This window comes from Danio rerio, chromosome 17 (genome assembly GCF_052040795.2).
Source record: "Danio rerio strain M-AB ecotype USA chromosome 17, GRCz13ab, whole genome shotgun sequence".
In the NCBI taxonomy this organism is placed as follows: Eukaryota; Metazoa; Chordata; class Actinopteri; order Cypriniformes; family Danionidae; genus Danio; species Danio rerio.
Window position 1 is genome coordinate 46,289,409 of NC_141037.1, and position 13,166 is coordinate 46,302,574.

The window sequence follows — 13,166 nt, forward strand, 5'->3', positions numbered from 1 at the left end:
GTCAACATAAGCAGTAATGCAAACTCAGTCAGAGACATAGATTTTCACTTGCAACTTGCTTTAACATGTTTAACAGTGCATGAAATGTTGTCTAAAACAAAAATAATGATGCATTTTAGTGGCTGGATCTGGTTTTATCACATTCTGAATTGAACGTTGAAAATGAGCTGTTCTCAGCCAGCAGAGGTCAAAATAAGCAGTAATGCAAACTCAGTCAGAGACATAGATTTTCACTTGCAACTTGCTTTAACATGTTTAACAGTGCATGAAATGTTGACTAAAACAAAAAGAATGATGCATTTTAGTAGCTGGATCTGGTTTTATCACATTCTGTATTGGACGTTGAAAATGAGCTTTACTCAGCCAGCAGAGGTCAAAATAAGCAGTAATGCAAACTCAGTCAGAGACATAGATTTTCACTTGCAACTTGCTTTAACATGTTTAACAGTGCATGAAATGTTGTCTAAAAGAAAAAGAATGATGCATTTTAGTGGCTGGATCTGGTTTTATCACATTCTGAATTGAACGTTGAAAATGAGCTTTTCAGAGCCAGCAGAGGTCAAAATAAGCAGTAATGCAAACTCAGTCAGAGACATAGATTTTCACTTGCAACTTTCCTAAACATATTTAACAGTGCATGAAATGTTGTCTAAAACAAAAAGAAAATGCTTTTTAGTGGCTGGATCTGGTTTTATCACATTCTGTATTGAACGTTGAAAATGAGCTTTTCAGAGCCAGCAGAGGTCAAAATAAGCAGTAATGCAAACTCAGTCATAGACATAGATTTTCACTTGCAACTTGCTTTAACATGTTTAACAGTGCATGAAATGTTGTCCAAAATAAAAAGAATGATGCATTTTAGTAGCTGGATCTGGTTTTATCACATTCTGTATTGGACGTTGAAAATGAGCTTTACTCAGCCAGCAGAGGTCAAAATAAGCAGTAATAAAAACTCAGTCAGAGACATAGATTTTCACTTGCAACTTGCTTTAACATGTTTAACAGTGCATGAAATGTTGTCTAAAAGAAAAAGAATGATGCATTTTAGTGGCTGGATCTGGTTTTATCACATTCTGAATTGAACGTTGAAAATGAGCTTTTCAGAGCCAGCAGAGGTCAAAATAAGCAGTAATGCAAACTCAGTCAGAGACATAGATTTTCACTTGCAACTTGCTTTAACATGTTTAACAGTGCATGAAATGTTGTCTAAAAGAAAAAGAATGATGCATTTTAGTGGCTGGATCTGGTTTTATCACATTCTGAATTGAACGTTGAAAATGAGCTTTTCAGAGCCAGCAGAGGTCAAAATAAGCAGTAATGCAAACTCAGTCATAGACATAGATTTTCACTTTAAGTGAAGTTTTTAAACTAATTTCGAGAGGAGCACGTGATATAATTGACCGCAGCTGGCCGCCAATCTACACTCAGTAGTTAGCCAATCAGATCTATTCCAAATTACTATAAATAGCCTAGCTAGATATTACTCCCTTACCTTCGTTTTCCGAAGAAAAAGGACAAACCCTGCTCCTAACAAACTACCGAAACCCTCGACAACAAACAACAACAACAACAACGACAACAGCTACAACAACAGCTACAACAACAGCTACAACAACAGCTACAACAACAGCTACAACAACAGCTTCAACAACAGCTTCAACAACAGCTTCAACAACAGCTACAACAACAGCTACAGCTACAACAACAGCTACAACAACAACAACAGCAACAACAACAGCAACAACAGCCTACATCAACAATAACAGCTAACGCTTCAACAACAACAGCTTCAACAACAACAGCTACTACAACAACAGCTACAACAAAACAGCGACAACAACAGAAAGAACTCACAACCTAAACAGAACAATCCAACATCAAAGCCATCAACAAGCAACATGGAAGGAACCAACACACCAGCTCTCCCGGAAACACCAGCCCAAACACAACAACAAACCCAAATAAACACCGAGGCTCCTATCAGAGGCCGAAGACCCATCCGCTCCACAGTCACAAGAACCCATCGCCGCACGCAATCTCCATCTCCAAACCGCAACTTACCGTCTCCCGCTTCATCCTACGCCTCTGCAAGATCTTCATCCATCACATCCAACAAAATGACTGTTTCTGAACTCCGCCAGTCACTCACAAACGCCGGAATTTCCATCCCCACCCGCTGCAATAAATCCGAACTTCTGAAACTGTACGAAGCCATCCCGTCACCAACTCCGCCTCCCCAAGACAGTAGACCAACTCGCTCCCGCCACACCCCCTATCCACAACCCTCCGCTACTCAGCACTCAAGAAACCCCCCTGGACCACCCAAGAAAGCAACCAAGAAAACTAATAAAAAGCAACCTCAAGCTACAGGACAGAAAGCACCTTCTACCAACCAACACACAGTGAATCCACCGGACAATTATGCCACTCCAGGACTTCCCACCCCCCTCCTTTGGCCTCCAGCCCCACAATCCAGCGAAAACTCCAGTCCGACTCTTCAAGCAATTCCCCCGACTCTCAACCCTCCTCAGTTCTCTCTTTCTTCTAATCTCCCTCATTCTTCAACTCAACTTATTCCCAATCTTTCTTCTAATCTCCCTCATTCTTCAACCCAACTTATTCCCACTCAATCCTTTCCTACAAGCTCCAACGCTCTCCCTCTGCCTGCTAATTTTTCATCTACTAATCCCCCCTTTTTTCCCTCTACATCCCTCCAAGCACCCACTTCCATTACTAACCCTCCCCAACAAAATGCTTTCTGTACTAACACATCTTCCGCACGAGCCCCCTTCACCCTAGCCACAGCCACACCCCTTCCCATTCCGCATAACGCTCCAGTCCTGGAACCACCTCAGATCTCCAACACAGTCAGGAACCTCATCCTATCAGGTGCAGACATAGACCTCTCTACACTCCTTTCACCTATTGCACCTCCCTCGGCAGATCGACAGGTGGATTGCGGCGAATTCACCATTACACTTAAATCACCAGTCAGCTCTCAACCTCGCACACTCACAATAGCCGAATTCCACGTAGCTTTCTCACGTTATACAGACACCATCTGCTCTGTCTTTCCCCATAGGAGGCGCGAGCTGAACGACTATATGGCTATCATTTCGGAGCTCGCACTCTCCTATGGGGGAACGCATTTCTATACATATCACAAATTATTTTCAGCAAAATGCGCTATTCGCGTTGCTCAATGGAATCAGTGTTCTTATTGGGGGGCTTTGGACACTGATCTCCATAACAGAGTTTTTCTAGGATGCCGCAATCTTTCCTGCGCGGTCTGCCGCTCAAACCTTCACCCAACCACTTCCTGTCCCTTCATAATCCCCTCCACTGAGAAAGAACTACAAACCCCAAGATCCACTAGTTACGTACCCCGCCCTTCTACCTCTGCTATCCCTGCTCTTCTCCCCCCTCCCTCCTCTCAAAACCCTCCATCATCTCTAGCTTGCAATAACTTTAACGCAGCCAGATGTTTCCGCCACCCTTGCAAATACTTACACATTTGCAGTTACTGCGGTGGCGCTCATGCTCGAGTGGTCTGCCAAGTGTGGAAAGCAAATAAAAAACATAGATCCTATTTGTCGACTCCTGTCAATATTTCTAATCTTTACCATGAATTACGCATGCACCCTGATCCTAACTTTTCTGAATTTCTCATTTCAGGTCTGTCTAATGGATTCCACCCCGGTGTTTCGACTCTTCCTTCCTATAACCTCGCATGTCCTAACCTTCAATCTGCTAACGCTGAACCAGAAGTGGTGGAGCAATTAATAAAGAAAGAGATCGATAATAAATTTATGATCGGTCCCTTTCTTGCCCCCCCGTTTAGCACCTATCGAGTCAGCCCAATTGGAGTAGCGACCAGAAAATTTTCGGGCAAAAAACGGCTAATTATCGACCTGTCTTCTCCCCATAATTCCGCCTATTCAAGTGTCAACAGCATAATTTCACCTGACGAATTCTCTCTGAATTACCACGATATAGACCAAGCCATTTCTTTAATTAAACTCGTCGGACGCGACGCCTGGCTCGCGAAAGTAGACATCACGTCAGCTTTCAAAATTATGCCATTGCATCCCGAGTTCTGGCATCTCTTTGGCATTAATTGGAAATCCCAATTCTACTTTGCAGTCCGTTTAACCTTCGGCTGCAGAAGTAGCCCCAAAATCTTCGACATGCTTTCAGAAGCATTATGCTGGATCCTCGCTAACAATTACGGCATTCCGCACGTAGTCCACCTACTAGATGATTTCCTCATAATTTCCCCTCCAAATTCCCCACCTGCTAAACACCTAGAGATTACCAAAGCAGTGTTTGCCAAACTCGGCATCCCTCTAGCTGAAGAAAAAACCGCCGGCCCCAGCACCTTCATAGAATTCTTAGGCATCAATTTGGACTCTAACAAATTTCAAGCATCTTTACCCAAAGAGAAAGTCGATCGCATCATTTCTCTATCTTCCATATTTTTGGAGAAACAAGAATGTTCTAAACGCGAACTGCTGTCAATATTAGGACATTTAAATTTCGCCATGCGCATCATACCTCAAGGACGCCCGTTCGTCACTCACCTCCTTCAACTCGCAGCATCAGTTCAGAGTCTAGAAGAAAATATATCCTTATCCGATCCATGCCGAAACGAACTCAGCCTCTGGATTTCCTTCCTTAAGTGCTGGAACGGCTGTTCTTTCTTTTATAGTGATTTAATTTCATCCCCCGTAGACATCCATCTTTATACAGACGCTGCACCCTCCATAGGATTTGGCGGTTACTACCAAGGCCGCTGGTTCGCATCCGATTGGCCCCCCCAAATGTTAGAGGTTCCATCACACCAATATTCATCTGCATTATTCGAACTATACCCCATAGTCGTCGCGACCCTATTATGGGGAGATGAATGGTCTGCTTCCAGCATTCTCATTCACTGTGACAATGAAGCCGTCGTTCACTGCATTAATAGAGGGCGCTCTCACTCCCCCGCTCTAATGCCGCTTCTCCGTCGCCTTATTTGGACTTCAGCCAAAAAACAGTTTATTTTAACCGCTGCACATGTTCCTGGTTTCCATAATCAAATTGCTGACTCTCTCTCTCGTCTTAATTTTCAGAAATTCAGAGAATTAGCGCCGGAGGCGGAGCAGCACCCGACGCCCATCCCTCCTTATTCAGAGATGATATTCCAATAAATCATCCCATGCACGATCTGCACCAAGCATCCATATCTCTCATTATGCAAGCGGTGGCTCCAAGAACCTTACAAGCTTATCTCACTGCATGGAAAACATTCAAACATTTCCATTCACTATACAACACTACATTCCCCAATTTCTCCCTACTTACAATCACATCATTTATCACTTACCTTCATTCTCACAAACATATCCAGGCAAACTCGATTAAGAGCTATTTAAGTGGCATTCAGTTTTTTCACAAACTCATGTACGGCTCCAGTTCTGAATCTATCACTAACTCACAAACTAGCCTTCTTATTAAAGGCATTCAGAAGACCCGCCCCCCCCTCCCAGACACAAGGCTACCCATCACACACAACATACTAGCTAAATGCATTTCCACACTCAGGAAAGGCTATTTTTCATTTCATACAGATCATACCCTAGATGCAATGTTTATTCTTGCCTTTTTTGGATTTCTAAGATGTTCTGAATTTACAGTTACATCTAAATTCGATCCCTCTATCCACCCTACTATAGCAGATCTGACCTTGATTGATGAGGAAACAATTGCTTTCCTCATTAAGCAAAGTAAAACAGATCAATCCAGAAAGGGACATTACATCTACATATTCAACATTCCCTCCCCCACTAGCCCATTCCAAACTCTTCTAGCTTACACACACTACAGGAAAACACTAAGTGCAAGTCCCCTAGACCCCCTTTTCATAGACGACACACACCACCCAGTAACACGCTTTTGGTTCCAAAAACACCTTAAATATGTCCTAACCAACTCAGGCTTCCCATCAGAATCATACTCCAGTCACTCATTCAGAATTGGAGCCGCCACTACAGCAGCACACAAAGGGTTATCACAACAACACATACAAACACTAGGAAGGTGGTCTTCTGACGCCTTCAAAACCTACATCCGACTCAGCCACAGTCATCTCAGGGAAGCCCAGAGGACCCTCACCAGCCGTTGCAGTTATCCCAGCGGCCAAAGGCACGAGCCTAGTACAAGGAAAGAACACAACCCAGCTATACCAGCTTCCCGAGGGCAGAGGAACTACCAAGTCTCTCAAGGGCGCGGGCATGACCCAGCCATCTAATTTCTTTTCTTCCTTCCAGCTGATTTGCACTCAGCCTTCTCCCCCTTTTCACTCACCCAACTACAGTAAGAGTTCTTTCCCTGCCCAAGCCCCCCCGTCACCCCCGCCCCCCCTGGCCGCTGCCACAGAAGTTTTCACTGCCCACCAACTTTCTAACTTCTGTAGGACCCCGCCCCCCCCATGGCTCTGGCCCCCGCAGGGGCGTTACCCCGAGCTTCGATTCCCGCAGGAATCATCTCACGGCCCGGCCTTAGCTTTTTATATTATATGTCATTTCAATGACATATAGTATAGCACTATTTATTTTCTCTTTGTTTGATTTTATTTGTATAAATTCACATCTATATGCACCCACGCATATAAATATGAATTTATATATAGTGCTGTCACCCTCACGCTCTGTTCCCGCAGGAACACCCCCAGAGCACCTATAGCGCCCGTCACCCTCCAGAAAGAGTCTTCACCTTCCCCTCATCTTTCCAGACTCCTACTGGAGCCAGCCAAATAGCTCACCCAGCCCCGAGCTGTGACACTAGCCATGTCACCGACCCTCCCCGGCCCTAGCTTTTATTCATTTATTTCTGTTTATTTCTCACATTTATCTTTTATTTTTTAAATTTATTTATATATATGTATATATATATGCACCCACGCATATAAATATATATTTATATATAGTGCTGTCACCCTCACGCTCTAACTCCCGCGGAGTTAATCCCGAGCACCGGACCCCCGCAGGGGTCATCGCCCAACTGCCATTTCACCCTCCAGCTGGGGCTTCACCGACCATTCCTTTTCCCGACTCCAGCTGGAGATGGCACATACAGCTCTCTCTCCCGCAGGAGAGCCAAGAGCTTCGACTCTCTCAAGAGTCAGTAAAAAACGCCCCCCCCAAGGCCCTAGATTACCCCATTATATATTTATATATCTATATGTTTCATATAAATATATAATTATATATAGTGCTGCCACCTCCCAGCTCAATCTCCGCAAGGAGTGTTCCTCGAGCAAATTACTCCTTTGGAGTCCCCGCCCCCCCCTGCCCCCCTTCACCCCCCTCTCCAGCCGGAGTCCTTCACTCCCCTTCCCTTGTAATGACTCCAGCAGGATTCCCGCCCACCCCATGGCTCTGACCCCCGCAGGGGTCTCCCCGAGTCTCTACTCCAGCAGGAGTATTCACAGCCCAAGCCAACTCTGCTCGGGTTCCCGCAGGAACCTGTGTCACCCTTTGCTCCAAGGAGCCCTCTTTACATTTCCTTTCAAATAACTATATCCAGCAGCCGGATATAGCATTTCAAGCCTTTTGGGGAGTTTCTTTGAATACACGGCTGCTGTCCCGAGCTTCATGCATTTGGGGAGCTCTCGAGAACCACCTGATCTCGTACTCCCCTTACATGCTCTATGGACCTGGCGGGAGCCCTGGGCTCAACTATCTCCGAGCTCAGGGTTCTCTCCCGGGACAGCATGCCAAACCTGCTTACAGTCGTCAAGCAATATCTAAGTGTGAACTCTTGAAGTGAAGTTTTTAAACTAATTTCGAGAGGAGCACGTGATATAATTGACCGCAGCTGGCCGCCAATCTACACTCAGTAGTTAGCCAATCAGATCTATTCCAAATTACTATAAATAGCCTAGCTAGATATTACTCCCTTACCTTCGTTTTCCGAAGAAACCCCCCATCCACCCCCTATCTCCTCCTTTCCTCCCTTTAAAAAGGGGAGCTCTCGAGAACCACCTGATCTCGTACTCCCCTTACATGCTCTATGGACCTGGCGGGAGCCCTGGGCTCAACTATCTCCGAGCTCAGGGTTCTCTCCCGGGACAGCATGCCAAACCTGCTTACAGTCGTCAAGCAATATCTAAGTGTGAACTCTTGAAACTTGCTTTAACATGTTTAACAGTGCATGAAATGTTGTCTAAAGCAAAAAGAATGATGCATTTTAGTGGCTGGATCTGGTTTTATCACATTCTGAATTGAACGTTGAAAATGAGCTTTACTCAGCCAGCAGAGGTCAAAATAAGCAGTAATGCAAACTCAGTCAGAGACATAGATTTTCACTTGCAACTTGCTTTAACATGTTTAACAGTGCATGAAATGTTGTCTAAAACAAAAAGAATGATGCATTTTAGTAGCTGGATCTGGTTTTATCACATTCTGTATTGGACGTTGAAAATGAGCTTTACTCAGCCAGCAGAGGTCAAAATAAGCAGTAATAAAAACTCAGTCAGAGACATAGATTTTCACTTGCAACTTGCTTTAACATGTTTAACAGTGCATGAATTGTTGTCTAAAACAAAAAGAATGATGCATTTTAGTGGCTGGATCTGGTTTTATCACATTCTGAACTGAACGTTGAAAATGAGCTTTTATCAGCCAGCAGAAGTCAAAATAAGCAGTAATGCAAACTCAGTCAGAGACATAGATTTTCACTTGCAACTTGCTTTAACATGTTTAACAGTGCATGAAATGTTGTCTAAAACAAAAATAATGATGCATTTTAGTGGCTGGATCTGGTTTTATCACATTCTGAATTGAACGTTGAAAATGAGCTGTTCTCAGCCAGCAGAGGTCAAAATAAGCAGTAATGCAAACTCAGTCAGAGACATAGATTTTCACTTGCAACTTGCTTTAACATGTTTAACAGTGCATGAAATGTTGTCCAAAATAAAAAGAATGATGCATTTTAGTGGCTGGGTCTGGTTTTATCACATTCTGAATTGAACGTTGAAAATGAGCTTTTCAGAGCCAGCAGAGGTCAAAATAAGCAGTAATGCAAACTCAGTCAGAGACATAGATTTTCACTTGCAACTTTCCTAAACATATTTAACAGTGCATGAAATGTTGTCTAAAACAAAAAGAAAATGCTTTTTAGTGGCTGGATCTGGTTTTATCACATTCTGAATTGAACGTTGAAAATGAGCTTTTCAGAGCCAGCAGAGGTCAAAATAAGCAGTAATGCAAACTCAGTCAGAGACATAGATTTTCACTTGCAACTTGCTTTAACATGTTTAACAGTGCATGAAATGTAGTCTAAAACAAAAATAATGATGCATTTTAGTGGCTGGATCTGGTTTTATCACATTCTGAATTTAACGTTGAAAATGAGCTGTTCTCAGCCAGCAGAGGTCAAAATAAGCAGTAATGCAAACTCAGTCAGAGACATAGATTTTCACTTGCAACTTGCTTTAACATGTTTAACAGTGCGTGAAATGTTGTCTAAAACAAAAAAGAATGATGCATTTTATAGCTGGATCAGGTTTTATTACATTCTGAATTGGACGTTGAAAATGAGCTTATCTCAGCCAGCAGAGGTCAAAATAAGCAGTAATGCAAACTCAGTCAGAGACATAGATTTTCACTTGCAACTTGCTTTAACATGTTTAACAGTGCATGAAATGTTGTCTAAATCAAAAAGAATGATGCATTTTAGTAGCTGGATCTGGTTTTATCACATTCTGTATTGGACGTTGAAAATGAGCTTTACTCAGCCAGCAGAGGTCAAAATAAGCAGTAATAAAAACTCAGTCAGAGACATAGATTTTTACTTGCAACTTGCTTTAACATGTTTAACAGTGCATGAATTGTTGTCTAAAACAAAAAGAATGATGCATTTTAGTGGCTGGATCTGGTTTTATCACATTCTTAACTGATTGTTGAAAATGAGCTTTTATCAGTCAGCAGAAGTCAAAATAAGCAGTAATGCAAACTCAGTCAGAGACATAGATTTTCACTTGCAACTTGCTTTAACATGTTTAACAGTGCATGAAATGTTGTCTAAAACAAAAATAATGATGCATTTTAGTGGCTGGATCTGGTTTTATCACATTCTGAATTGAACGTTGAAAATGAGCTTTTCAGAGCTAGCAGAGGTCAAAATAAGCAGTAATGCAAACTCAGTCATAGACATAGATTTTCACTTGCAACTTGCTTTAACATGTTTAACAGTGCATGAAATGTTGTCTAAAGCAAAAAGAATGATGCATTTTAGTGGCTGGATCTGGTTTTATCACATTCTGAATTGAACGTTGAAAATGAGCTTTACTCAGCCAGCAGAGGTCAAAATAAGCAGTAATGCAAACTCAGTCAGAGACATAGATTTTCACTTGCAACTTGCTTTAACATGTTTAACAGTGCATGAAATGTTGTCTAAAACAAAAAGAATGATGCATTTTAGTAGCTGGATCTGGTTTTATCACATTCTGTATTGGACGTTGAAAATGAGCTTTACTCAGCCAGCAGAGGTCAAAATAAGCAGTAATAAAAACTCAGTCAGAGACATAGATTTTCACTTGCAACTTGCTTTAACATGTTTAACAGTGCATGAATTGTTGTCTAAAACAAAAAGAATGATGCATTTTAGTGGCTGGATCTGGTTTTATCACATTCTGAACTGAACGTTAAAAATGAGCTTTTATCAGCCAGCAGAAGTCAAAATAAGCAGTAATGCAAATTCAGTCAGAGACATAGATTTTCACTTGCAACTTGCTTTAACATGTTTAACAGTGCATGAAATGTTGTCTAAAACAAAAATAATGATGCATTTTAGTGGCTGGATCTGGTTTTATCACATTCTGAATTGAACGTTGAAAATGAGCTGTTCTCAGCCAGCAGAGGTCAAAATAAGCAGTAATGCAAACTCAGTCAGAGACATAGATTTTCACTTGCAACTTGCTTTAACATGTTTAACAGTGCATGAAATGTTGTCCAAAATAAAAAGAATGATGCATTTTAGTGGCTGGGTCTGGTTTTATCACATTCTGAATTGAACGTTGAAAATGAGCTTTTCAGAGCCAGCAGAGGTCAAAATAAGCAGTAATGCAAACTCAGTCAGAGACATAGATTTTCACTTGCAACTTTCCTAAACATATTTAACAGTGCATGAAATGTTGTCTAAAACAAAAAGAAAATGCTTTTTAGTGGCTGGATCTGGTTTTATCACATTCTGAATTGAACGTTGAAAATGAGCTTTTCAGAGCCAGCAGAGGTCAAAATAAGCAGTAATAAAAACTCAGTCAGAGACATAGATTTTCACTTGCAACTTGCTTTAACATGTTTAACAGTGCATGAATTGTTGTCTAAAACAAAAATAATGATGCATTTTAGTGGCTGGATCTGGTTTTATCACATTCTGAATTGAACGTTGAAAATGAGCTGTTCTCAGCCAGCAGAGGTCAAAATAAGCAGTAATGCAAACTCAGTCAGAGACATAGATTTTCACTTGCAACTTGCTTTAACATGTTTAACAGTGCATGAAATGTTGTCCAAAATAAAAAGAATGATGCATTTTAGTGGCTGGGTCTGGTTTTATCACATTCTGAATTGAACGTTGAAAATGAGCTTTTCAGAGCCAGCAGAGGTCAAAATAAGCAGTAATGCAAACTCAGTCAGAGACATAGATTTTCACTTGCAACTTTCCTAAACATATTTAACAGTGCATGAAATGTTGTCTAAAACAAAAAGAAAATGCTTTTTAGTGGCTGGATCTGGTTTTATCACATTCTGAATTGAACGTTGAAAATGCGCTTTTCAGAGCCAGCAGAGGTCAAAATAAGCAGTAATGCAAACTCAGTCAGAGACATAGATTTTCACTTGCAACTTGCTTTAACATGTTTAACAGTGCATGAAATGTTGTCCAAAATAAAAAGAATGATGCATTTTAGTGGCTGGGTCTGGTTTTATCACATTCTGAATTGAACGTTGAAAATGAGCTTTTCAGAGCCAGCAGAGGTCAAAATAAGCAGTAATGCAAACTCAGTCAGAGACATAGATTTTCACTTGCAACTTTCCTAAACATATTTAACAGTGCATGAAATGTTGTCTAAAACAAAAAGAAAATGCTTTTTAGTGGCTGGATCTGGTTTTATCACATTCTGAATTGAACGTTGAAAATGAGCTTTTCAGAGCCAGCAGAGGTCAAAATAAGCAGTAATGCAAACTCAGTCAGAGACATAGATTTTCACTTGCAACTTGCTTTAACATGTTTAACAGTGCATGAAATGTAGTCTAAAACAAAAATAATGATGCATTTTAGTGGCTGGATCTGGTTTTATCACATTCTGAATTTAACGTTGAAAATGAGCTGTTCTCAGCCAGCAGAGGTCAAAATAAGCAGTAATGCAAACTCAGTCAGAGACATAGATTTTCACTTGCAACTTGCTTTAACATGTTTAACAGTGCATGAAATGTTGTCTAAAACAAAAAGAAAATGCATTTTAGTGGCTGGATCTGGTTTTATCACATTCTGAACTGAACGTTGAAAATGAGCTTTTATCAGCCAGCAGAAGTCAAAATAAGCAGTAATGCAAACTCAGTCAGAGACATAGAATTTCACTTGCAACTTGCTTTAACATGTTTAACAGTGCATGAAATGTTGTCCAAAATAAAAAGAATGTTGCATTTTAGTGGCTGGATCTGGTTTTATCACATTCTGAATTGAACGTTGAAAATGAGCTTTTCAGAGCCAGCAGAGGTCAAAATAAGCAGTAATGCAAACTCAGTCAGAGACATAGATTTTCACTTGCAACTTTCCTAAACATATTTAACAGTGCATGAATTGTTGTCCAAAATAAAAAGAATGATGCATTTTAGTGGCTGGATCTGGTTTTATCACATTCTGAATTGAACGTTGAAAATGAGCTTTACTCAGCCAGCAGAGGTCAAAATAAGCAGTAATGCAAACTCAGTCAGAGACATAGAATTTCACTTGCAACTTGCTTTAACATGTTTAACAGTGCATGAAATGTTGTCCAAAATAAAAAGAATGATGCATTTTAGTAGCTGGATCTGGTTTTATCACATTCTGTATTGGACGTTGAAAATGAGCTTTACTCAGCCAGCAGAGGTCAAAATAAGCAGTAATAAAAACTCAGTCAG

The 13,166-nt window shown here is 41.2% G+C and overlaps 1 protein-coding gene and 1 long non-coding RNA gene across 3 annotated transcripts; both read left to right on the forward strand.

The window, feature by feature from the left end:
* The first annotated feature begins 628 nt into the window (after positions 1-628).
* LOC148679566 (uncharacterized) lies at positions 629-12,508 on the forward strand. 2 transcript variants are annotated; one of them, XR_015945100.1, is made up of 4 exons: positions 635-861; positions 8,423-9,122; positions 10,239-11,167; positions 11,354-12,508. It is a non-coding gene; the product is annotated as an uncharacterized LOC148679566 (long non-coding RNA). The 2 variants fall into 2 exon arrangements; XR_015945101.1 differs by lacking the exon at positions 11,354-12,508 and having other exon boundaries at positions 629-861; positions 8,423-8,874; positions 9,247-11,185.
* On the forward strand, positions 1,646-6,389 carry LOC147840037 (uncharacterized). The gene is made up of 2 exons (XM_087290983.2): positions 1,646-2,889; positions 5,115-6,389. The coding sequence occupies exons 1-2, from the start codon at positions 1,899-1,901 to the stop codon at positions 6,290-6,292; spliced, it is 2,169 nt and encodes a 722-aa protein (XP_087147109.1). The 5' UTR covers positions 1,646-1,898; the 3' UTR covers positions 6,293-6,389.
* Positions 12,509-13,166: the final 658 nt, after the last annotated feature.